This window comes from Oncorhynchus gorbuscha, linkage group LG18 (genome assembly GCF_021184085.1).
Source record: "Oncorhynchus gorbuscha isolate QuinsamMale2020 ecotype Even-year linkage group LG18, OgorEven_v1.0, whole genome shotgun sequence".
Lineage (NCBI taxonomy): Eukaryota > Metazoa > Chordata > Actinopteri > Salmoniformes > Salmonidae > Oncorhynchus > Oncorhynchus gorbuscha.
In genome coordinates, this window is record NC_060190.1 from 63603307 (window position 1) to 63629148 (window position 25842).

Here is a 25842-nt window from a genome sequence, read left to right on the forward strand (position 1 = left end):
CTCTGTTGAATTGGTGTGTTGGCTACAGCTTACCAAAACAACAGACCTGACTGAGCTGCCATGCGTGCCATGGGTATGCCAACAACATACTGCACGTTGGTAAGAATTCAAATGGAAAGAAGGAAAACACTAGGATATGTCAGGTTCTTCTGTAAACTGAAGAGTCATAATATGCATGCAGAGCTACTGGGTGTAGAGAATGTAATCAGTTAATTGGCCTCTTGTGTCAGTGTAGTATTTGTCCTCGCTCATGTCAACACTGTGGGCTATTCTTGTTGCCTAAGACTACTGTCTGTATAATGAAACGATTTGGCACATAATTGGGTTTAGGTTCATACAACTTATCATTTGGCCTCAGTAATTCTCCTCGGGAATTGCTTTTACCATTCAGGCATTAGTTGTCAACAGCAAGGTAAAACTAAAACAGTTGTGCTCTTTCACTCAGAGAGAAACCCTCGCCATGGACCCGTCTTCAGTCAAGAACCAAGTGACAGCATTTTCCCCTTGAGGTTTGAGGACAACAAGGTGTTCATCAATTGTAAAGCAAAGGGGAACCCAGCCCCATATTATAAGTAGGTGTTTGTCCCTTTAACTTTTCATACCTTTCCTCTTTTTCCCCTCTATCTTCAACTGAGAAGACTGTTTTATCCTTTTTGTGTATATTGTCTCCATTTCCTAAACTCCATCAGTTATATAGAAACATGATAGTGATGAATAATTGTGTTTGTGTGTGTTGCTCTACAGATGGAAGGTTGATGGGAGAGAGATTGACATGGATTTGAACTATAACCTGGTTGAAGGAAACCTGTTGATCAATAACCCTCATGCAACACATCATGGGGGTGTTTACCAGTGTATTGCTACCAATACCTTTGGAACCATCATCAGCAGGGAGGCCAAGGTGCAGTTTGCATGTGAGTACATCTAGTCCTCTATCTACTACAAGCAACAATTCAAGTGAATTTAGACCACTACTCCTTCTTAGACACATTCTGTTTCTCATCGAATGAAGGTGCGATTTGCTGTGATTTGACATACAACTGAGTACAACATAAGCGAATCAGTCAGGTTACGAACACAAAAAGTGTTTTTGCTCTCATTCCGTGGTGTAATTTGAAAAGAGACATTATTGGGGGTAATTGCCATGTTGACATGCACTAAGCCTGCAGCTCCATGAGTGATTAGTGTAAGTCTGAATCGTAGCTTGGTTTTAACACTGGCTTAATGTTACACCCTGAGGAGCACATCATCTGGAGCATTTCAACAACGGAAGGCTCCTTTTCTCTTCCTCTCACTCAAATGCACTGTAGAAATTCACTCCCTCTTATAGCTTATGAAAAGATAGATCATTTTAGACTAAAGTTATCCTAAAAATCCATCAACATATTCACATCTCCGGAGACGATACTAAGAGCAACCCAGTTATAAAAGTCCACCGAGATGATCTTCCTTGCTGATTGCTTGTTTATCGTTGTCCCATCTTTAATTGGTAGACCTGGTTGGCTGTTCATGTGTCAGTAGAACATTGATTTATATTGTTTCACTTTACAATGCAGGTTTACTGCCAGGCTTAGCTAATTAACCAATCTAAACCATTACATTAGGGAAATTATAACCAATCGCAGGTGGTAGGGGGTTGTTATATTCATGCAGGTAGGGGGTTCATACTTGATCTTTTCATTTAAATGGTGATAAGCCTTGGATGAGATGAGTTATGACTTTATTATTTGTGATATTTGCCTGTCCCCTCTTGGGATTTGGATGATATTTGCCAAGGTTTGTGGTCCCTAGTGCTGTTTGTTGTTCCTTATAAGGCAGCAGCATTTAATGAAAAGTGAAAGTGATCTGTAAATCCAGTTTAGAGGAAGGTATTTATGCATTTACGCCTCTCCCTGTTCACACGTCTCTGTTGGTATCAGCAGGGAACTAAAGTGGATGAGGTATAATAAAAGTGCATAGAGAGGAAAATGGTCTTCAATATGAAAATGTCCCCCAGAATATCACTGCACTATAGAGGCTGTTGTACTGTAGAAGTCTGAAACTAATAAAAGCCCTTTTGTCTTTGCCTCCTCACAGATCTACAGAATTTCAGCAGAAAGCCCAGGAACACAGTGTCAGTGAGAGAAGGCCAGGCAGTGGTGCTACTGTGTGGCCCTCCACCCCATAATGGAGGTACTATAATGCTTTGTATCCTCAAAGCTCACAGACTCTATGTTGCTTCACTCTCAGTCACGCCCTGCACATCTTATTGTCCCTTACTGTCATACCCACTATCTGTCCCTGACACTGTTAAATGTTTTTGTTCTCATGCCTACTATTTCTTCTCACTACTCTTAGTCTTTCAGTCTTTTCATATCCTGTTTCCTCTCTCTTCCTCTCCTGTGGGACTGGCTATTATTATCATTTCTACTGGACTGCAGCATCACCACTCCTCTAGGTGAACGCTCCCCAAACTCATACCTTTCACATCCATAGTTCATACCCCCTCAAGCTGACTTTCCCCCATGTGAGCCGCGACCATGCTGTCATCTGTAAAGCCTCCGGTGCTCCACTTCCTAGAGGCAGGTTTTTTCAGTGTAGCCTGGGTATATGTGGGTAATAAAGGCTCCTGGTGGCTGTTCCGGGGAGGGGGGGCGTTATCCCGTGGCACAGCTGTGAGTCTGCTCCGTGTCTGTGTGGTGCTGATTAGCAGACTCTCAACTCTGTTTCTAAATGAATCAATGGCCACAAGGGATTCGAACTGTACCGTTTTGCAATTTGCCCTCCTTTTCCCAAAATGCCTTCATCTCTTTATTTGACATTTTCTTGCTTTTTTTCCAGATAGACCATTGTCACACATTTTATTGGATTTTGTTACACAGTGCTGCTGTCTTCAGGTGGATTTGAAAGGAAGTCCCGTGTGGCTCAGTTGGTTGAGCATGGTGCCTGCAATGCCAGGGTTCTGTGTTCAATTCCCACTGGGGGCCAGTATGGAAATGTATGCACTCCTTGCTTTAAGTTGCTTTTGGTAAGAGCTTTTGCTAAAATAATCAACGCTTCAATTGGAAAACAATGCTGTGGATTTTAGATTGATGGATTCTGGGTACTTACTCCTAAACTTGGGATATGGTTAATTATCAGGTATCCTATTGAAATAGTGAGTGCTTAGGTTTAGAGGGTCTACACCAGAAGTTACTGGTTATCTGTAGGAGGAAGGTATATAGTCCGTGCAATTAAGTGTGGAATGTGTTGAGTGCAGAGAAAGCCATCACATGTGGCAGGCATTGATAAGAGGAGTGAGCACTTTGGGGTAGAGGTCAGATGAAGGGAGGAAGAACAGATCTCACTAAGGTTCTGTCTAGCAACAGACATGCATCTGCTTTAGAGGAAGGGTTAAATATCAGTGCTCTTGTGAAATATCATTGTCTAATGCAGGTTAATCTTTCATAGTGTCTGTAGAGTTTTCACTCTGAGAATTAGAACCTAACAACATCCAAGCAAACATGTTTTTTTGTTTTCTGCCATAAGTTGCAGTAATGTCAAACCAAATGAATGCAAGTTAATGCTTGTACAGAAATACATTTACCTATATACATAGAAAGATACATGTCATTTGATGTAACTTTGATCAATCAGTGTTATGTGGTCTAAAACGGTCTGTGTTCAGTATTATGTGGTATATAATGGTCTATGTTGAGAGTTAAATTCTGTCCGAGAAGATTATGTGCCTGCGAGTCATCTATTGCGAGTCATCTATTGTTATGAGACCACAACCCGTAAGCAGAACCACTGATGATTTGAATTCACTGTTTCCCAGAAGGAAGCAATGGTATGTTTTACTGTCCAGTCAAAAGACTGACTGCAGGATGTAATGTGTTTCTGATCACAGAGTGGCTTTAATAACCCAGCCCATCCTACCCTCCCCGTCCCCCACACCTCTAATAACAAGCTCTTAATTTCACATTAATTTCTTCAGATTTCTTCAGATCCCGCTGCTAAATGCCTCCTCTCCTCCTCTCTCTCTCTCTCTCGCTCTGTCTCCGTCTCTGTCTCTCTCTCTCTGTCTGTCTCTGTCTCTGACTTGGTCGCTGTCTCGACATCTCTCTTTCATCTCTCTCTTTCTTTCTTTCTTTCTTTCTTTCTTTCTTTCTTTTCTCTCTCTCTCTATCTCTCTATATATTGTTTTTGAACTTACTCCTCTGTTTGATCTGCACAAGCCTGTGGTACTGACCCTTAATACTGACCCTTAATATGTGTGGCTAACTGAACATGTAATTCAATAGCGTATCCAAATCTCTGCTTACTCTCTGGGATACTTAGAGATGTGAAAAGGGCAAGGTTCAGCCATGTTAAACATAACCATTTGAATGATGCATTATTGAATTATTAACTGTTTGCACATATCTGGTATGGGAATATCTGGCACCTCACACTAAGTGCAATGTTTCATTGATATTATAATTTGAAAACTGTACTCAGCTACTGTGTCTCCACCTTTCTTATAGCTACAGTACAGGTACACAAATGTAACCTGATCTCTTGTCTATTCTTAGTTTCACCACACTGGCAGATTTTGGAATGTCATTGGAACATGTATCTCTTCCTTTGTCAATACCCACGATCCTATGCGGTTACTGTCTGTGCTCTTCCTCTGCAGAGATCAAATACTCGTGGGTTTTCAACGGACGCCCGAGTTTCCTGCTGCAGGATACCCGTCGCTTCGTCTCCCAGAGGACAGGCAACCTGTACATCGCCAAAGTGGAGGCCTCCGATGTGGGGAACTACACGTGTGTGGTGAGGAACATGATGACCAACACCACCGTTTACAGCTCGCCCACCCCCGTGGAGCTGCGCAGGGACGGTAAGAATGCTCCACTGGCTCCTGCTTATCCTGCACGCTGAACTTGCCTGTGCCGTTGCAGGGAGTGAAAGCTAAGGAGATAAAATCAGTCATCTGTTTGTTTTTCTGCTGCTCAGGAGTGGGTTGTGCAGTATTCATACTCTACAGAGCTGTGGGTCTGAAACTCTCTCTCTGCATGAAAAGAAACATTTAAACATTTACATATGCAGAGTGCAGCAACACACACACACACACACACACACACACACACACACACACACACACACACACACACACACACACACACACACACACACACACACACACACACACACACACACACACACACACACACACACACACACGCACGCACGCACACACACACACACACACACACACACACACACACACACACACACACACACACACACACACACACACACACACACACACACACACACACATACATACATACATACATACATACATACATACATACATACATACATACATACATACATACATACATACATACATACATACATACATACATACATACATACATACATACATGCACAGGGAGATTCACCTCAACCTCATTACTGCTGATTATACAGTGTGTGCCACTTAAGATTTGAGCTGGAGCAGAGATTTTATCCAAAGTCATACAACCCCTGAACAAAGTATTGCTCTAAAGCATATCAACATGCAGGCTTGCCCTCTACCATCCTGTCCTGTGCCACAGGTCTTGCATTTAATTAGAGTTATAGAACACAATGTTGACTTGGTTTGAATGTATTTGATTTTCTTTCACCTCACACAGCTGTAATGGCAGAGTATGAGCCAAAGATCGAAGTTCAGTTCCCAGAAAGTCTTCATGTCACCAAAGGATCATCAGTGAAACTGGAATGCTTCGCCTTAGGAAAGTAGGTCTTAACTGGGATCATTATCTAGAACACTGTAGCAGCATCATATAGTCTGCATATGCAATGAAATATTCTGAGAATGTACTCTGTTAGTCATGGCCCGAGATGGCACACATTTCCCATGGCACACACCACTGTTAGATACTGCAGAGATGGCACACATATCCCATGGCACACACCACTGTTAGATACTGCAGAGATGGCACACATATCCCATGGCACACACCACTGTTAGATACTGCAGAGATGGCACACATATCCCACACACCACTGTTAGATACTGCAGAGATGGCACACATATCCCATGGCACACACCACTGTTAGATACTGCAGAGATGGCACACATATCCCATGGCACACACCACTGTTAGATACTGCAGAGATGGCACACATATCCCATGGCACACACCACTATTAGATACTGCAGAGATGGCACACATATCCCATGGCACACACCACTATTAGATACTGCAGAGATGGCACACATATCCCATGGCACACACCACTATTAGATACTGCAGAGATGGCACACATATCCCATGGCACACACCACTATTAGATACTGCAGAGATGGCACACATATCCCATGGCACACACCACTGTTAGATACTGCAGAGATGGCACACATATCCCATGGCACACACCACTGTTAGATATGCAGAGATGGCACACATATCCCATGGCACACACCACTATTAGATACTGCAGAGATGGCACACATATCCCATGGCACACACCACTATTAGATACTGCAGAGATGGCACACATATCCCATGGCACACACCACTATTAGATACTGCAGAGATGGCACACATATCCCATGGCACACACCACTGTTAGATACTGCAGAGATGGCACACATATCCCATGGCACACACCACTATTAGATACTGCAGAGATGGCACACATATCCCATGGCACACACCACTGTTAGATACTGCAGAGATGGCACACATATCCCATGGCACACAACACTAACTACTGCAGAGATGGCACACATATCCCATGGCACACACCACTGTTAGATACTGCAGAGATGGCACACATATCCCATGGCACACACCACTGTTAGATACTGCAGAGATGGCACACATATCCCATGGCACACACCACTAGATTAGATACTGCACTGCAGAGATGGCACACATATCCCATGGCACACACCACTGTTAGATACTGCAGAGATGGCACACATATCCCAGAGATGGCACACACCACTATTAGATACTGCAGAGATGGCACACATATATGGCACACACCACCTGCAGAGATGGCACACATATCCCATGGCACACACCACTATTAGATACTGCAGAGATGGCACACATATCCCATGGCACACACCACTGTTAGATACTGCAGAGATGGATGGCACACACCACTATTAGATACTGCAGAGATGGCACACATATCCCATGGCACACACCACTGTTAGATACTGCAGAGATGGCACCACATATCCATATCCCATGGCACACACCACTGTTAGATACTGCAGAGATGGCACACATATCCCATGGCACACACCACTGTTAGATACTGCAGAGATGGCACACATATCCCATGGCACACACCACTGTTAGATACTGCAGAGATGGCACACATATCCCATGGCACACACCACTGTTAGATACTGCAGAGATGGCACACATATATGGCACACAACACTAAGATACTGCAGAGATGGCATATCCCATGGCACACACCACTGTTAGATACTGCAGAGATGGCACACATATCCCATGGCACACACCACTGTTAGATACTGCAGAGATGGCACACATATCCCATGGCACACACCACTGTTAGATACTGCAGAGATGGCACACATATCCCATGGCAAACACCACTGTTAGATACTGCAGAGATGGCACACATATCCCATGGCACACACCACTGTTAGATACTGTTGTTAGTGAAAGTATACACACCCCTTGCACAGTCGTCACATTTTTCTGCCTTACAATTACATCTAAAAATGTATTGTTTTCCCTATTGATCTACACAACCTGCTCCACATCTTCAAAGTGAATAAAAAATTAGAGAAACATTTAGACATTGCTAAGAAATACAAAATGAGGATGTCTTGATTGCGCATTTCTTCACACCCCGGACTTAATACTTGGTGGAAACACCTTTGGCAGCCATTACAGCTGTGAATAATTTTGAATAAGATTACCAACCTGGCACAACTTATTCATTGTTCTTGTCACAATTGCTCAAGCTCAGTCAATTTGGTTGGATCATTGATGGACAGCAATATTTGAAAGGTGTCAGTGATTTCTTAAGCAGATATAAGTCAGGACAGTGACTGGACCATTCAGGAACACTCAACACCTCTTAGAAAGCCATTCTGGTGTGTTTTTGGCATTACAATTTGTGTAATTGTCCCACAGAAAAATACAACTCTATCCAAGGGTTAGGTTTTCAACAGACTGTGGCAGGTTTTCCTCAACAGTTGTACCAATGCTTTGCTGCTAGCATATTTATTTTGATCCTAACATACTCCCCAGTCCCTGCTGGTGACAGGGAGGATCAGGTGTTGAGTGTTTCTGAGTGGTCTAGTCTCTGAGTCAAATCTGCTTGAAAATCAGAGACACAATTTGAATATTGCTGCCTATCAATGATTCCCAACCAAATGTACTGAACATGAGCCATTTTTACAAAAACATGGACATGTAGTATATTCCCCTAAGAGTTGTGAAAGTAGAATATTATTTCAAATGATTCACAGCTGCCAAAGGTGCCTCCACCAAGTATTAACTCTGGGGTGTGAAGAAATCAAGACATTTAAATGTTTTAAATTATTATTAATTTGGAAAATGTTCTATCTTCCTTTCACTTTAAAAATGTAGAGTAGGTTGTATAGATATTTAGGGAAAACATCTAATGTAATCCCTTTTTAGATTTGACTCTAAAGCAGCAAAATGTGAAGACTGCAAGTAGTGTGTAGACTTTCACTAGGCACTGTATCTATGTCTGGCAGGTAATGTCTTAATACTAAGTGTCAGTATCAAGCATGTGGCTGTGGTGACCTTTACTACCTGACCTCTCCAGCCCAGTGCCTGCCATCACATGGAGGAGAACAGATGGGAATCCCCTCCCTGGCAAGATGAAAATCAACCATTCCAATGGGGTCCTGGAAATACCATATTTCAGACCGGAGGATGCTGGTGCATATGAGTGTGTTGCAGAGAACTCCAGAGGAAAAAACATTGCCAAGGGGCAACTCATATTCCAGAGTATGATCGCTCACAATGTATATAAATTAACAATTGTATGTTGCTTTTGTGATATGTGATAATGAATTGAACTGTACAGAAGGTTATGAACAGTCCAAATCATGTTTTTCATGAAATTGGATGAAACCAGATCAAAGTATGAAAAATAACTTTTGCTTCTACATTGATAAAGTGATCATAAAGTCACTGGAACCCACCCCCCTGTCAAACACTTAGATTCAGGAGGCGGGATTATTAAGGGGATATGGTAACATCACCTTAACCCTCTCATTTTAATACAGCAGTGGTGAGATGATATTCTCGTACCTAATTTAAATAAGTACCGCCTTGTAACCAACGGAGAAGGCGTGTTTGCAGAGGAGCGTGGTTATATATAGCTAGATAGCTACTCTACTGATGTCAAAATTTGTCCATAGGGTGTCAAATCTAATTAAAATGTTTACCCTATTTATCTATGACAAAGATGTGTCCCCTTTCGTCTGTGTCTGGTGTTAGCTAGTTACTGGCTAGCTAGGTCTTCAGCCAGCATGAAACAATTGGGGGGAGGGTAGTTCAAAACTCCGACGCAGTTTTCAAGTCAACACATCCATCAGCCGTAAACCACATCAAAAGAGACAAAAGGGAGATGTATAAAACATTTTTGACATCATTGATGCAATTTCGATGTTGTTTGACTTGCTTTGTGTATCACCAAATTAGCTTGAGATTATTTTGCTGTAACACTGCATCCAAGTTGCTTGACATAGGCGTTTCAAAGAGCTGTCGTTCAAGGAGAAATCATGAATTTAAGCTCACTGGCCACTCAGCCTGTCTTTCCAACTTCCTGGTAGTTAGCCATGAGAGAGAAAAAATTAATCTCAAATATTGCTCATTTCTAAACAAAACAAATACTATGGGGGATATTTTAGTCACTCAAAAGTCTATTTTACATGGGATTCAGAATTATTTTTCGGGACCTTTAACTTTATTTCCCATCCTTGTTGCTGCTTCTTAATATAATAATAAATTGATTAAAAGCAATAAGTTGTTTTCAACTTTAAATTCTTAACATGAAATATAACTAATAATAACTAACACATTGTTTGAATGCTAATGATTTTATCTGTCCTTTGTCAATGTTTAGCTAATCAAGTCTAATTAAAATATCTGGTCCATAAATTATGGATACATTTTGGTCATAAGTCAGGCCTGGAAAACCTTTTGCTCACTCTATGAAAGGGCATTATAAAGACAGGATAATCTGGAATTAATGTGTACCAATTAACCTTTATGTTTAGTCATTCTGAAGTGGCTAAGTCGTTGTCTTGCCAACTTGAACACTGCCACAACCCAGTTGGTCCTTAGAGAAAAATTCAAATTGCATCCCAAGCTTAGGACAGCTTTCAGCTCTATCATACAGCTATTCTTTGTGCCATTAATTATTGAATTATTTAGGCCAATAAAGACCAGTTTTGCATTAGAACTGTCAATATAGATGCTGACATTTTGAAACTAAATTGTGATATTTATTCTACAGATGTTGAACATCTGCACTGGGTCCAGACGTTAAAAGATGCTCATATGGCTATCGAGGCTAATCTTCAGTGGGAGTGTAGGGCGAGCGGTAAGCCTAAACCCGTGTACAGATGGCTGAAGAACGGGGAGCCCCTGGTGTTGGAGGTGAGAATGACTTTAGAATTTGAATGTGTAATTGTGCAATCCCATTAAGAACTAGTCTAACCATCTTAAGACCCCTTTTCATCTCAGATCAAAGACATGAGATCAAACATTAAGCCAATTTTTATTTCAGAATTCTACCCATCAAAGTTTGCTGCAAAGGTCACACACAATCATCAGAGATATTACAATCATCAGAGATATTACAGGGCATATAAAACTGATACACACAGGAAACTTTTGAGAGTGAAAAACCCAGCAGCCTTGTAGTTATTAACACAAACCGCTGCGCCTGGCACCTGCTACCATACTCCGTTCAAAGGCACTTAAATATTTTGTCTTGCCCATTCACCCTCTGAAAGGCACACATACACAATCCATGTCTACATTTTCACAATTGCTTATAAATCCTTCTTTAACCTGTCTCCACACTTTCATCTACACTGATTGAAGTAGATTTAACACGTGACATCGATAGAGGATCATAGCTTTCACCTGGATTTACCTGGTCATTCTATGTTAATGTTTTCTATACGCAGTGTGCAGTACCAGTCAAACTCAAACGTTTGGGCCCTTATACTCATTCAAGGGTTTTTATTTATTTCTACTATTTTCTGCATTGTAGAGTAATAGTGAAGACATGATGTAGTAACCAAAAAAGTGTTAAACAAATCAAAACAGATTTGAGTTGGGAGATTCTTCAAAGTAGCCACCCTTTGCCTTGATGACAGCTTTGTGCACTCTTGGCATTCTCTCAACCAGCTTCATGAGGTAGTCACCTGGAATGCATTTCAATTAACAGGTGTTTCTAGTTCATTTGTGTAATTTATTTTCTTCTTAATGCGTTTGAGCCAATCAGTTGTGTTGTAACAAGTTAGGGGTGGTATACAGAAGAGAGCCCTATTTGATAAAAGCTTAAATAAGCAAAGCGAAATGACAGTCCATCAATACTTTAAGGAACTTGTCAACAAAATCAAATCAAATCAAATTGTATTTGTCACATACACATGGTTAGCAGATGTTAATGCGAGTGTAGCGAAATGCTTGTGCTTCTACTTCCGACAATGCAGTAATAACCAACAAGTAATCTAACTAACAATTCCAAATCTCCTACCTTATAGACACAAGTGTAAGGGGATCAAGAATATGTACATAAAGATATATGAATGAGTGATGGTACAGAGCGGCATAGGCAAGATACAGTAGATGGTATTGAGTGCAGTATATAAATATGAGATGAGTATGTAAACAAAGTGGCATAGTTAAAGTGGCTAGTGATACATGTATTACATAAGGATGCAGTAGATGATATAGAGTACAGTATATATGTATACATATGAGATGAATAATGTAGGGTATGTAAACATTATATTAGGTAGCATTGTTTAAAGTGGCTAGTGATATATTTTACATCATTTCCCATCAATTCCCATTATTAAAGTGGCTGGAGTTGAGTCAGTGTGTTGGGAACAGCCACTCAATGTTAGTGGTGGCTGTTTAACAGTCTGATGGCCTTGAGATAGAAGATGTTTTTCAGTCTCTCGGTCCCAACTTTGATGCACCTGTAATGACCTCGCCTTCTGGATGATAGCGGGGTGAACAGGCAGTGGCTCGGGTGGTTGTTGTCCTTGATGATCTTTATGGCCTTCCTGTGACATCGGGTGGTGTAGGTGTCCTGGAGCGCAGGTAGAATGCCCCCGGTGATGCGTTGTGCAGACCTCACTACCCTCTGGAGAGCCTTACGGTTGTGGGCGGAGCAGTTGCCGTATCAGGCGGTGATACAGCCCGACAGGATGCTCTCGATTGTGCATCTGTAGAAGTTTGTTAGTGTTTTGGTGACAAGCCAAATTTCTTCAGCCTCCTGAGGTTGAACTTTCAAGTGCTATGATGAAACTGGCTCTCATGATAACTGCCACAGGAAAGGTAGACCCAGAGTTACCTCTGCTGCAGAGGATAAGTTAATTGGAGTCAACAGCCTCAGAACTTGCAGCACAAATAAATGCTTAATGGAGTTCATGTAACAGACACATCTCATCATCAACTGTTCAGAGAAGACTGCATGACTCAGGCCTTCATGGTTGAATTTCTGCAAAGAAACCACTACTAAAGGACACCAATAATAAGAAGAGACTTGCTTGAGCCAAGAAACACGAGCAATGGACATTAGACCGGGTGTAAATCTGTCCTTTGGTCTGAGTCCAAATTTGAGATTTTTGTTCCAACCGCTGTGTCTTTGTGAGATGCGGAGTAGGAGAACGTATGATCTCTGCATGTGTGGTTCCCTGTGTTCCATGTGTGCGCTTAGTGGGACTATCATTTGTTTTTCAACAGGACATTGTCCCAAAACACACCTCCAGGCTGTGTACGGGCTATTTGACCAAGAAGGAGAGTGATGGAGTGCCGCATCATTTACCTGGGGCCAGATTCACAAACCTTCTTAAGGAAAAAATGGCAGTTAAGAAGAAAGGTCTAAACTATAAACTTAAGGAGAAAGTTAAGCCAAGTTGCTATTCCTCCAAAAGGTTATTGGAAATTATCTTGCGCTATTTCTTATGTTTCTCCTTAAGCAAAATTTAAGAAGAAGTTAGATTCTTGAAAATGAAGTTATTGGAAATGTTCTTTCAATTCCAAGATGGCTAAACCCTTGTCTTAAACTCAGGACAGTGAGAGAAAAATCTCATGAAAGCAATTGAACATGTTTAATTCACACAAACTTCATCTGAAATTGTCAGTATTTATTATTTAAAACCCAAGAACATGTTTTAGAATAGTAATCTCAGTTGGAAATTTGCTAATGTGATTGCCATTGCTAGCTAGCTAGCTAGCTAAATCAGTTGCCTAGCAACAAATATCTTAAGATGATACGTAGGAAGATATTGGAGGAGTTTGTAAGAAAATCATTAAATCTTAAGAAATTGTTCAGGAATTGCACTTACGAATTATCTTATTGCACTTACGAATTATCTTATGAACTTATGAATTTTGTTTCTTAAGCAGCTTAAGTTTTTGCGTAATAATTTTTTTGTGAGTCTGGGCCCTGGCCACCACAATCACCTGACCTCTACCCAATTTAGATTGTTTGGGATGAGTTGGACCGCAGAGTGAAGGAAAAGCAGCCAACAAGTTCTCAGCATATGTGTGGAACTCCTTCAAGACTTTTGGAAAAGCATTCCAGGTGAAGCTGGTTGAGAGAATGCCAAGAGTGTGCAAAGCTGTCATCAAGGCAAAGGGTGGCTACTTTGAAGAATCTTTAACACTTTTTTGCTTACTACATGATTCCATATGTGTCATTTCATAGTTTTGATGTCTTCACTATTATTCTACAATCTAGAAAATGGTAAAAATAAAGAAAAACCCTTGAGTGAGTAGGTGTCCAAACTTTTGACTGGTACTGTATATTTAAGCAACAAGGCCCGAGGAGGTATTGTATATGGTGCCTGGACACATCCCTTAGCTGTGGTATATTGGCGATATATCACAAACCCCCGAATTGCCGTATTGCTATTATAAACGGGCTACCAACGTAATCTTAGCAGTAAAAATACATGTTTTGTCATACCGTGATATGCCACGGCTGTTAGCCAATCAGCATTCAGGGCTTGAACCACTCAGTTTATAATTGGAGTTTTATCACACATTTCACATCCTATACTGAGATGTGTTATTGAGGGTGTATCTCTCTTGTTACCAGGACAGGATACTTTTAGAAGGTGGACGATTGGCCATATCCAGGATCAACCTGTTGGACTCTGGGATGTACCAGTGCCTGGCAGAGAACGAACATGGAGTCATCTATGCCAGCGCTGAACTCAAGGTTGTAGGTAAGTATATCTAGATGACTCTAGTCTGTAGTATTTTTTTTGTCTTATTTAAAAAAAACTGAAGCGAGAGACACAGCAAGGTTAAGACATGTACTAACGCTGTCAGTAGAAATTAACAGAAAGTGAATATCAGCTGAGCCATGGTTTTTAGCCACATTTACATAATTACTTGATAAAGAAAGTCAGCCAGTGGTTTTTCATGAAATTACATTTTTATAATTGACTATGATGCGTTTGACAGTTTGGCTAATGCATACATACGGTAGCTAGCTGCTGTGCCACTGCCTCATCAAAGAGAACAGAATGGTTTCAACAGGGTTTGTTCTGTTCCACATGCAGCCTCTGCACCTGACTTCTCCAAGAGTCTTGTGAAGAAGTCCATGCTGATCCAGAGAGGGGGGGAGGTGATAATGGAGTGCCGTCCCCATGCGTCCCCAAGGGCCTCCATCTCCTGGCGGAGAGGGGGAGAGTTTCTGAAGGACAGCAGGAGGTACTGTCGCAATAGGGTCGTTCCATGAAATAAGTGCCTTTTTGTATTTTAGGCAGAAATTGTGCACTAATATTGAATTTTAAAAGCCTGTTATGTTAACTGAATCTCCCTTCAGTACAGACGACATGGAGAAATGAATACATCTAAATGTTAATATGAATTAAGGCTTTCTAAAGCTCTGTCAAACGTGTCACTTCTAGGAAGACTTCATTCCAGAATGTATCCAAGGTTCACCATCACTGTAAAGCCCTAGCTAAAAAGTCATTTCTGAAGATGAATCACATGAAAGAAATAGTGATTTGTTTAGGTCTGTCCCTCATTTTAAGGTCAACCCTGTTACGTGAACTGAACTCTCGTTTTAATATGTTTAAAATATTCCTTTTTTTATTTAAAATTGGTTGGTTTTAGAAACATTGCACAATCATTGAGTAAATGCAGGTGAGCTGGTTCTACAATTTTGTTTGCCATTTTCTGGTGTTTTGTGGTGTAAAACTGAGCGTGTCGAGCATAACACAACATCAACCCTGTTACCTATAGATAGACAGGCTAGAATAACACATCAACCCTGTTACCTATAGATAGACAGGCTAGAATAACACATCAACCCTGTTACCCATAGATAGACAGGCTAGAATAACACATCAACCCTGTTACCTATAGATAGACAGGCTAGAATAACACATCAACCCTGTTACCCATAGATAGACAGGCTAGAATAACACATCAACCCTGTTACCCATAGATAGACAGGCTAGAATAACACATCAACCCTGTTACCCATAGATAGACAGGCTAGAATAACACATCAACCCTGTTACCCATAGATAGACAGGCTAGAATAACACATCAACCCTGTTACCCATAGATAGACAGGCTAGAATAACACATCAACCCTGTTACCCATAGATAGACAGGCTAGAAATGTTTTACAATTGCATTTTTTGTGAAGCTTGCATTCAATTGCATCTCCCTGTTGCACACAACAAGCTTCCATTCCCCTTGTCACAGGGGAATTTATGGCTGATTTTGGATGAAATCGTCAACCCTGTTACTTTATTTGGCACTTAATAGGCACTAACTATAGTATTTTTCTCAAAAGGCACCGAATTGGTTGAATGACCCAATAACAGTACCAATCGCTGCTCATGCCATTGATGGCTCGTGTATAAGGGCCATTCTCCTGGGAACTTGCTAGTCTCTCGGGCTCAACACTGTTTGTGCCTCTAATCAAGGGGACGGTGACGTGGTGTGGGTGCTTTTTGCTAACATTCTCTCTTTTGCCTGTAGTTCAATAGAGATGTCCAGAACCTTGCTAGAAGCCTGTATATCTCTGTATTCAGGGATGTTCTATACAACACCTTCACAGTTATGGTAGGGACTTTCATGTTCATTATGATGACCTTGGTCTTTCAAGCTTGTATTCAGCCATGGCTATAAATGATACCTTGTAACCTCTCATGCAAGCCTCACAGCCTCACAGCCTCACAGCTTCACAGCTGACAAGTTCACTTGAGGTGCTAGTCTTAGCACAGAAGGTCTGTGGGGACAGTGGAACTGCTGCATAACCCAGCTGCAGCTACACTAAACTATAGTAAATGACTGTACTGCAGTCCTCTGAGAGAAAGACTCTGCCAAAAGCAGGCTGTGGACCAAGAGCTGGAGAATAACATATCCAGGATACCACCGCCCACCCTCTGTGTGTGTGTGTGTGTGTGTGTGTGTGTGTGTGTGTGTGTGTGTGTGTGTGTGTGTGTGTGTGTGTGTGTGTGTGTGTGTGTGTGTGTGTGTGTGTGTGTGTGTGTGTGTGTGTGTGTGTGTGTGTGTGTGTGTGTGTGTGTGTGTGTGTGTGTGTGTGTGTGTGTGTGTGAGAGAGAGAGAGTGCAAGAACAAACTATGTGAACCCTTTGGAATTACCTGGATTTCTGCATTAATTGGTCATCAAATTTGATCTGATCTTCATCTAAGTCACAACAATAGACAAACATAGTGTGCTTAAAACTAATAACACACAAAGTATTGTATTTTTCTTGTCTATACTGAATACATCATTTAAACATTGACAGTGTGAAAGTATGTGAACCCATAGGCTAATGACTTCTCCAAAAGCTAATTGGAGTCAGGAGTCAGCTAACCTGGAGTCCAATTAATGAAACGAGATTGGAGATGTCGGTTAGCGCTACCTTGCCCTATAAAAACACTCACAAAATTTGAGTTTGCTATTCACAAGAAGCATTTCCTGTTGTGAACCATGCCTCGAACAAAAGACATCTCAGAAGACCTAAGATTAACAATTGTTGACTTGCATTAAGCTGGAAATGGTTATAAAAGTTTCTCTAAAACCCTTGATGTTCATCAGTCCACGATAAGACAAATTGTCTATAAATGGAGGAAGTTCAGCACTGTTGCTACTGCAGTCCCCAAAAAACTTTGCTACACGTCTAAAGTTTGAAACAATACACCTGGATGTTCCACAGCACTACTGGCAAAATATTCTATGGACAGATGAAACTACAGTAGAGTTGTTTGGAAGGAACATACAACACTATGTGTGGAGAAAAGGCACATCACACCAACATCAAAACCTCATCCCAACAGTAAAGTATGGTGGAGGGAGCATCATGGTTTGGGGCTGCTTTGCTGCCTCGGGGCCTGGACAGCTTGCTATCATCGACGGAAAAATGAATTCCCAAGTGTATCAAGCCATTTTGCAGGAGAATGTTAGGCTATCTGTCTGCCAATTGAACATAAGTTGGGTGATGCAACAGGACAATGACCCAAAACACAGAAGTAAATCAACAACAGAATGGCCTTCTGGAGTGGCCCAGTCAGAGTCCAGACCTCGACCCAATTGAGATGCTGTGGCATGACGTCAAGAGAACAGTTCACACCAGACATCCCAAGAATATTGCCGAACAGAAACAGTTTTGTAAAGAGGAATGGTCCAAAATTCCTCCTGGCCATTGTGCAGGTCTGATTTGCAACTACAGAAAACGTTTGGTTGAGGTTATTAAATCCAAGGTTTCACATATTTTTTCCACCCTGCACTGTGAATGTTTACATGGTGTGTTCAATAAAGACATGAAAACGTAAAATGTGTGTGTTATTAGTTTAAGCAGACTTTGTTTGTCTATTGTTGTGACCTAAATAAAGATCAGACTCTGCATGCAGAAAATATCCTCTGTGTACATCGTAAAACACCAAATAATGCATGCAGAGCAGAATTAGGCAGATACCCGTTAATTATCAAAATCCAGAAAAGAGCCGTTACATTTTACAACTACCAAAAAATAAGTGATTCCCAAATCTTCCATAACAAAGCCATCACCTACAGTGAAATGAACCTGGAGAAGAGCCCCCTAAGCAAGCTGGTCCTGGGGCTCTGTTCACAAACACAAACAGACCCCACAGAGCCCCAGGACAGCAACACAATTAGACCCAACCAAATCTTGAGAAAACAAAAAAAGAATTACTTGACACATTGGAAAGAATTTACAAAAATACAGAGCAAACTAGAATGCTATTTAGCCCTAAACAGAGAGTACACAGTGGCAGAATACCTGACCACCATGACTGATCCAAAATTAAGAAAGTGTTTGACTATGTACAGATTCAGTGAGCAGCAGACCTGGCTCTCAATAGAAGAGGCTATGTGCACACTGCCCACAAAATTAGGTGGAAACTGAGCTGTACTTCCTAAACTCCTGCCAAATGTGTGACCATATTAGAGACCCATATTTCCCTCGGATTACACAGACCCACAAAGAATTTGAAAACAAATCCAATTTTGATAAACTCACATATCTATTGGGGAATTTTTTTGCAATCACAGCATAAATATTTGTGACCTGTTGCCACAAGAAAAGGGCAACCCTTGAAGAACAAACACCATTTGTAAATACAACCTATATTTATGTTCCATTTTGTACTTGAACTATTTGCACATCATTACAACATTTGAAATGTCTTTTCTTTTGGAACTTTTGTGTAATGTTTACTGTTAATATTGTATTGTTTATTTCACTTTTGTTCATTTACATTTACATTTAAGTCATTTAGCAGACATTCTTATCCAGAGCGACTTATGACATCGAGTGGAACAGTCACTTTACAATAGTGCATCTAAATCTTAAAGGGGGGGGGGGGTGAGAGGGATTACTTATCCTATCCTAGGTATTCCTTATCTTATTCCTTATTCCTTATCATTATCTATTTCACTTGCTTTGGTAATGGAAACATATGTTTCGTATGCCAATGAAGCCCCTTAAATTAGAGAGAGGGAGCTCACCAGCAGTACAATGTTTAGTGTACTCCTCCCACACTCCCTGTAATTCTGCATCTTTAATTGGGGTAGTGTGGTTGAGTCAGATGGAGGGTGAACAGGAGCCTTGGAGGTACTGCTGCTTTTAGGCTGTGGCCTGAATCGATATGTGCTGCAACATTTCCATCGTCTTTCCGTAACTCGGTGGACGTGCCTCAACATGTGAGCAGAGCGATTGATTAGTTATCATATTCCTTTGGCAGTCATGTGGAAAAAGAGAAAGAAGTGAATATGCAGGCTGTGTGTCTGGACGAGAATAGAAAATGCACAGCATTGAACAGCGTTTCTTTCTTAAAGCAGATAGTTCTTTACGTTTTATTTGTTTTGCAGCTCATTGCCCCTCAGGCCATGTTTTCAGCACGCCTCCATCACTCAATATTTGATCTTTTTTTCAATAAATCTGCCCAAAGCACCCTATGTCAGGCATGGTCTCAGCTCAGCCTGAGTGAATTCATATTTTTAAGAGCTGCAGTGAAATTGTTTGATTTCTGAGCTTGCTGTTCACAGCTTTTGTTTTTGATTTGCTGGAACAGAGTGTCACGATAGCTAGGAGTTCACAGCATTGTTTATGCATGTTTACATTTGTTAGATTTTGTTATATTTCAAAATAAAGTACAAGCATTAAAAACCCAATGTTTGTGGAATTTGGCAAACAATGAATGAAAACAACTTCATTGTTAGGAGGTTACTTTTGTTACGTTGTATAAAGTAAACCACTTTGAAATCTAGATTGTGATGTGGAAGTTATACAAACAATGGGGAAAATGTTGCAAATAAACAATTGAAGTCTGAAGTTTACATACACTTAGGCTGGACTCATTAGAACTTGTTTTTCAACCACTCCACAAATGTCTTGTTAACAAACTATAGTTTTGGCAAGTCGGTTAGGACATCTCATTTGTGCATGACACAAGTCGTTTTTCCAAAAATTGTTTACAGACAGATTATTTCACTTATAATGAACTGTATTACAATTCCAGTGGGTCAGAAGTTTACATACACTAAGTTAACTGTGCCTTTAAACAGCTTGGAAAATTCCAGAAAATTATGTTGTGGCTTTAGAAGCTTCTGATAGGCTAATTGACATAATTTGAGTCAATTGGAGTGTACCTGTGGATGATATTTCAAGGCCTTACTTTAAATTCAGTGCCTCTTTGCTTGACATCATGGGAAAATCAAAAGAAATCAGCCCTCCACAAGTCTGGTTCATGCCTGAAGGTAGCACGTTCATCTGTACAAACAATAGTACGCAAGTATAAACACCATGGGACCACGCAGCCGTCATACTGCTCAGGAAGGAAGAGATGAGATGAACATACTTTGGTGCGAAAAGTGCAAATCAATTGCAGAACAACAGCAAAGGACCTTGTGAAAATGCTGGAGGAAACAGGTACAAAAGTATCTATATCCACAGTAAAACGAGTCCTATATCGACATAACCTGAAAGGTCGCTCAGCAAGGAAGAAGCCACTGCTCCAAAACCACCATAAAAAGCCAGTCTAAGGATTGCAACTGCAAAATAGAACTGTATGGCCATAATGACCACCGTTATGTTTGGAGGAAAAATGGGAAGGCTTGCAAGCCGAAGAACACCATCCCAACCGTGAAGCACGGGGGTGGCAGCATCATGTTGTGGAGGTGCTTTTCTGCAGGAGGGACTAGTGCACTTCATATAAAAAATGGCATCATGAGGGAGGAAAATGATGTGGATATATTGAAGCAACATCTCAAGATATCAGTCAGGAAGTTAAAACATGGTTGCAAATGGGTCTTCCAAATGGACAATGACCCAAAGCATACTTCCAAAGTTGTGGCAAAATGGCTTAAGGACGACAACAGTCAAGGTATTGGAGTGGCCATCACAAAGCCCTGACCTCAATCCTGTAGAAAATATGTGGGCAGAACTGAAAAAGCATTTGCGTGCAAGGAGGCGTACAAACCTGACTCCGTTACACCAGCTCTGTCAGGAGGAATGGGCCAAAATTCACCCAACTTATTGTGGGAAGCTTGTGGAAGGCTACCTGAAACGTTTGACCCAAGTTAAACAATTTAAAGGCAACGCTACCAAATACTAATTGAGTGTATGTACGCTTCTGGCCCACTGGGAATGTGATGAAAGAAATAAAAGCTGAAATAAATCATTCTCTCTATTGTTATTCTGACATTTCATGTTCTTAAAATAAAATGACCTAAGACATTGAATGTTTACTAGGATTAAATGTCAGGAATTGAGAAAACTGAGTTTAAATGTATTTGGCTAAGGTGTATGTAAACTTCAACTGTACCTTTGACTGTTGCTTTGCACCTCAGAACTGTACCGTATTTTACAAGTCTGGATGAGTATACAGTATACTTTATGAGTATACTTTCCGACTTCAACTGTATGTAGTCTACAATCGTCCCTGATTAGTATTTGAGTAATGTGCCTTTTTCAACATTGTTGCTCGAGTTTCCTCGGTATCTCACTGTGTCCAGACAGCCAGCTACAAGTGAGATGGCTCTTTAGTCATATCTGCTTTCATTACCTTTTGGAAATGGCTTTTAGTGTGTCGATAGGATCTCACACATGTTGTATAATTACAAGGCCGCAGGTAAAGATTCCAATTCGGAGTGAATCATCTCTCACTGTTGTTCTGCTCTCTTCTCCTTCCCCTATCCTCATTGGCCTTAGCGTCCCACTGTGTATTCTATTAAAATGCACATTTAATCTTTTGTGCTTTCAATAGCATGTCGACCCAACAGCAAATCTGTTCTGCTTCAACTAAGATAATTGCTCTGTTCTGAAATGTGCAAATGTGCTTGTAGAGAATTCAGTCTTCTAGACAATTCAGTTTTAAATTCATGAAATACTTGTCTTTCAAACTAAAACATGGATGTAGGCTATTTAAGCAATAAGGCCTGAGGGGATGTGGTATATGGCCAATATAACACGGCTAATGACTGTTCATAGGCACGACGCACCGCTTGTATATTGGCCATATATCACAAACCCCTGGGGTGCCTTATTGCTATTATAAACTAGTTACCAATGTAATTAGAGCAGTAAAAATAAATGTTTTGTCATAACCATGGTCTAGGGTCTGATATACCACAGCTTTCAGCCAATCAGCATTCAGGGTCTCGTACCACCCAGTTTATAATCGAGATGAAGCCACAAGTGTTGATGTACTTGAATGCTTATCATCATTTAGAATCCCTATATAACCCAGTCAGTGCTATCAAATCATTATTGATCCTGATAACAACAGTTGTCTGTTCCTTCATTTTTGTCAGACGGACTATTATGGAGGATGGAACTCTCCGTATCACCAACATCAGCAAATCAGATGGAGGGAGGTACACCTGTGTGGCCAGGAACCCCTTTGGGACATCAAGCAGTACTGGTACTCTGGTGGTGAAAGGTACTTTTCCGGACACGGATTTCACTACCTTTTAAGCAGATGGTTTAAACCTGTGTTTAGAGGGGGAAATACTAAGCCAAGCATGAAATTGATAATGAAATATATAGTTGTTTTATGTTCCTTCTGGTTTGACAGAAACATAACTCATCATCCTTGGTTTTGTCAGCTGTGAGTTATTGGTCACACAGCAGAGGGGAGAAAATCCCTGGCATCTAGAGTAGTGAGGAGAGAGATGTTATATTCCACCCAAGTCAGATATTTCATGTTGATTTAAAAAAAAAGATCTGTTGTTTAAATTTGTTGATTTGGCTGTTTTAATAACTGATGGTTGTACATGGAGTATTCATTTGACACCATCATTGCATTATGATAAATTATTCAGCCTCAAGGCTATATCAATACAACAACAAAAAACATCTACAAACATCTTAATTGGATTGAAAGGAATAAGCATTTAATTTAAAACATCTTGTCAACATGATCAGGACATTTTTCCAGCAGCAGGCCTATATTCAAATATTGTAGCATGGCTCCAGTAACACATGATCCCGTGTTTGTTTTTCTGTGTTGTCAAACAGAGCCAACCAAGATAACGGTTCCACCACTGAGTGTGGATGCCACTGTGGGACAGAGCATCGTGTTGCCATGTGAAGTGTCCCGAGACTCCTCCCTGGATCCCACATTTAAGTGGTTCTTCAACGGCAAACTCATTGATTTTAACAAACAGGACCACTTTGAGATGATAGGAGGGGTGTGTACCTACACTGCCTTCAGAAAGTATTCAGACTCCTTGAATTGTTCCACATTTTGACACGTTACAGCCGTAATTCAAAAAATGATTAAAATATTTTCTTCCCCCATATCAATCTACACGCAATAATGACAAAGCAAAAATGTACAAATTTGTAATTTTTTTGCTTATAGGAATATTACAGCCCGGACTTGAACCCAATCTAACATCTCTGGAGAGACCTGAAAATAGCTGTGCAGCGACGCTCTCCATCCAACCTGACATTTACCTAAGTATTCAGTCTCTTTGCTCAGTTCTTTGTTGAAGCACCTTTGGCAGCCATTACAGCCTCAAGTCTTCTTGGGTATGACGCTACAAGCTTGGCACACCCCTGTTTGGGGAGTTTCTCCCATTCCTCTCTGCGGATTCTCTTCAGCTCTTTCGGGTTGGATAGGGAGCGTTGCTGCACGGCTATTATCAGGTCTCTCCAGAGATGTTCGATTGGGTTCAAGTCCGGGCTTTGGCTCAAGGACATTCAGTCAAGGACATTCAGAGACTTGTCCCGAAGCCACTCCTGTGTTATCTTGGCTGTGTGCTTAGGGTCATTGTCCTGTTAGAAGGTGAACCTTCACCCCAGTCTGAGGTACTGAGCACTCTGGAGCAGGTTTTCATCAAGGATCTCTTTGTACATTGCTCCGTTCATCTTTGCCTCGATCCTGACTAGTTTTCCCTGCTGCTGAAAAACATAGGGATGGTGCCAGATTTCCTCCAGATGTGACGCTTGACATTCAGGCCCCAGAGATCAATCATCAGACCAGAGAATCTTGTTTTTCATGGTCTGATAGTCTTTAGGCGCTTTTGGCAAACTTCAAGTGAGCTGTCATTCGCCTTTTACTGAGGAGTTGCTTCCGTCTGTCTACTCTACTATAAAGGCCTGATTGGTGGAGTGCGGCAGAGATGGTTGTTCATCTGGAAGGTTCTCCCATCTCCACAGAGGAACTCTAGAGCTTTGTCAGAGTGACCATTTGGTTCTTGGTCACTTCCCTGACCAAGGCCCTTTTCACCCGATTGCACAGTCTGGCCAGGCGGACAGTTCTAGGAAGAGTCTTGCTGGTTCCAAACTTCTTCCATTTCAGAATGATGGAGGCCACTGTGTTCTTGGGGACCTTCAATGCTGCAGAAATGTTTTGGTACCCTTCCCCAGATCTGTGCCTCGACACAATCCTATCTCTGAGCTCTACGGACAATTCCTTCGACCTCATTGCTTGGTTTTTGCTCTGACAAGCACTGTCAACTGTGGGACCTTATATAGACAGGTGTGTGCCTTTCCAAATCATGTCCAATAAATTGAATTTACCACAGGTGGACTCCAATCGTTGTAGAAACAGGATAATCAATGGAAACAGGATGCACCTGAGCTCATTTTTGAGGGTCTAAATACTTATGTGAATAAGGTATTACTGTTTTTTTTGTTTTGAATACATTTGCAACAAATTCTGAACCTATTTTCGCTTCATCATTATGGGGTATTGTGTGTCGATTGATGAGGAAATTGTTTTATTTAATACATTTTAGAATGAGGCTGTAGCGTAACAAAGTGTGAAAAAAAGTCAAGGGGTATGAATACTTTCCGAAGGCACTGTATATCAATGTTTCCCGACCCTGGTCCTCCAGTACCCCCAACAATACACTGACCCTGGTCCTCTAGTACCCCCAACAATACACTGACCCTGGTCCTCTAGTACCCCCAACAATACACCGACCCTGGTCCTCCAGTACCCCCAACAATACACCGACCCTGGTCCTCCAGTACCGCCAACAATAGACTGACCCTGGTCCTCTAGTACCCCCAACAATACACCGACCCTGGTCCTCCAGTACCCCAAACAATACACCAACCCTGGTCCTCCAGTACCCCCAACAGTCCACCAACCCTGGTCCTCCAGTACCCCCAACAATACACCAACCCTGGTCCTCCAGTACCCACAAAAATACACCAACCTTGGTCCTCAAGTACCCCCAACAATACACCAACCCTGGTCCTCCAGTACCCCCAACAGTACACCAACCCTGGTCCTCCAGTACCCCAACAATTAACGTTGTTGTAGCCCTGGACAAACACCTCATTCAGCTCATTGAGGGCTTGATGATTACAAGTTGAATCAGGTGTGCTTGTCCAGGGTTACAATAAAAATGTGTACTGTTGGGGGTACTGGAAGACCAGGGTCGGGAAACTCTGACCTGTACTGTACAGGAGACAGACTATACACAGGCATCTCTGCTCAAGTCTGTGTACTTTAACAGTACACCTACAAGTCAAACAAGACTAGGGCATTTAACATGGAGGCCTGGCCAGGTAAAACTTGTAGCGAGAGATGAAAACTCCCAGCCTGTAGATAATCTTAGGAGTAGACCACATGGTACTCGGTAGGTGGACTA

At 41.4% G+C, this 25842-nt stretch overlaps 1 protein-coding gene across 1 annotated transcript in view; it reads left to right on the forward strand.

Moving 5' to 3' along the window:
* Window positions 1–25842, forward strand: part of LOC124003565 (contactin-4-like) — a 45576-nt gene that overhangs the window by 9971 nt on the left and 9763 nt on the right. The window contains exons 2-12 of the mRNA XM_046311922.1: window positions 446–572; window positions 745–914; window positions 2077–2172; window positions 4637–4840; window positions 5643–5745; window positions 8803–8987; window positions 10504–10646; window positions 14335–14464; window positions 14804–14954; window positions 22546–22673; window positions 23252–23424. Coding sequence (XP_046167878.1) covers window positions 446–572; window positions 745–914; window positions 2077–2172; window positions 4637–4840; window positions 5643–5745; window positions 8803–8987; window positions 10504–10646; window positions 14335–14464; window positions 14804–14954; window positions 22546–22673; window positions 23252–23424 — 1610 coding nt within the window. The remainder of the gene's footprint in view (window positions 1–445; window positions 573–744; window positions 915–2076; window positions 2173–4636; window positions 4841–5642; window positions 5746–8802; window positions 8988–10503; window positions 10647–14334; window positions 14465–14803; window positions 14955–22545; window positions 22674–23251; window positions 23425–25842) is intronic.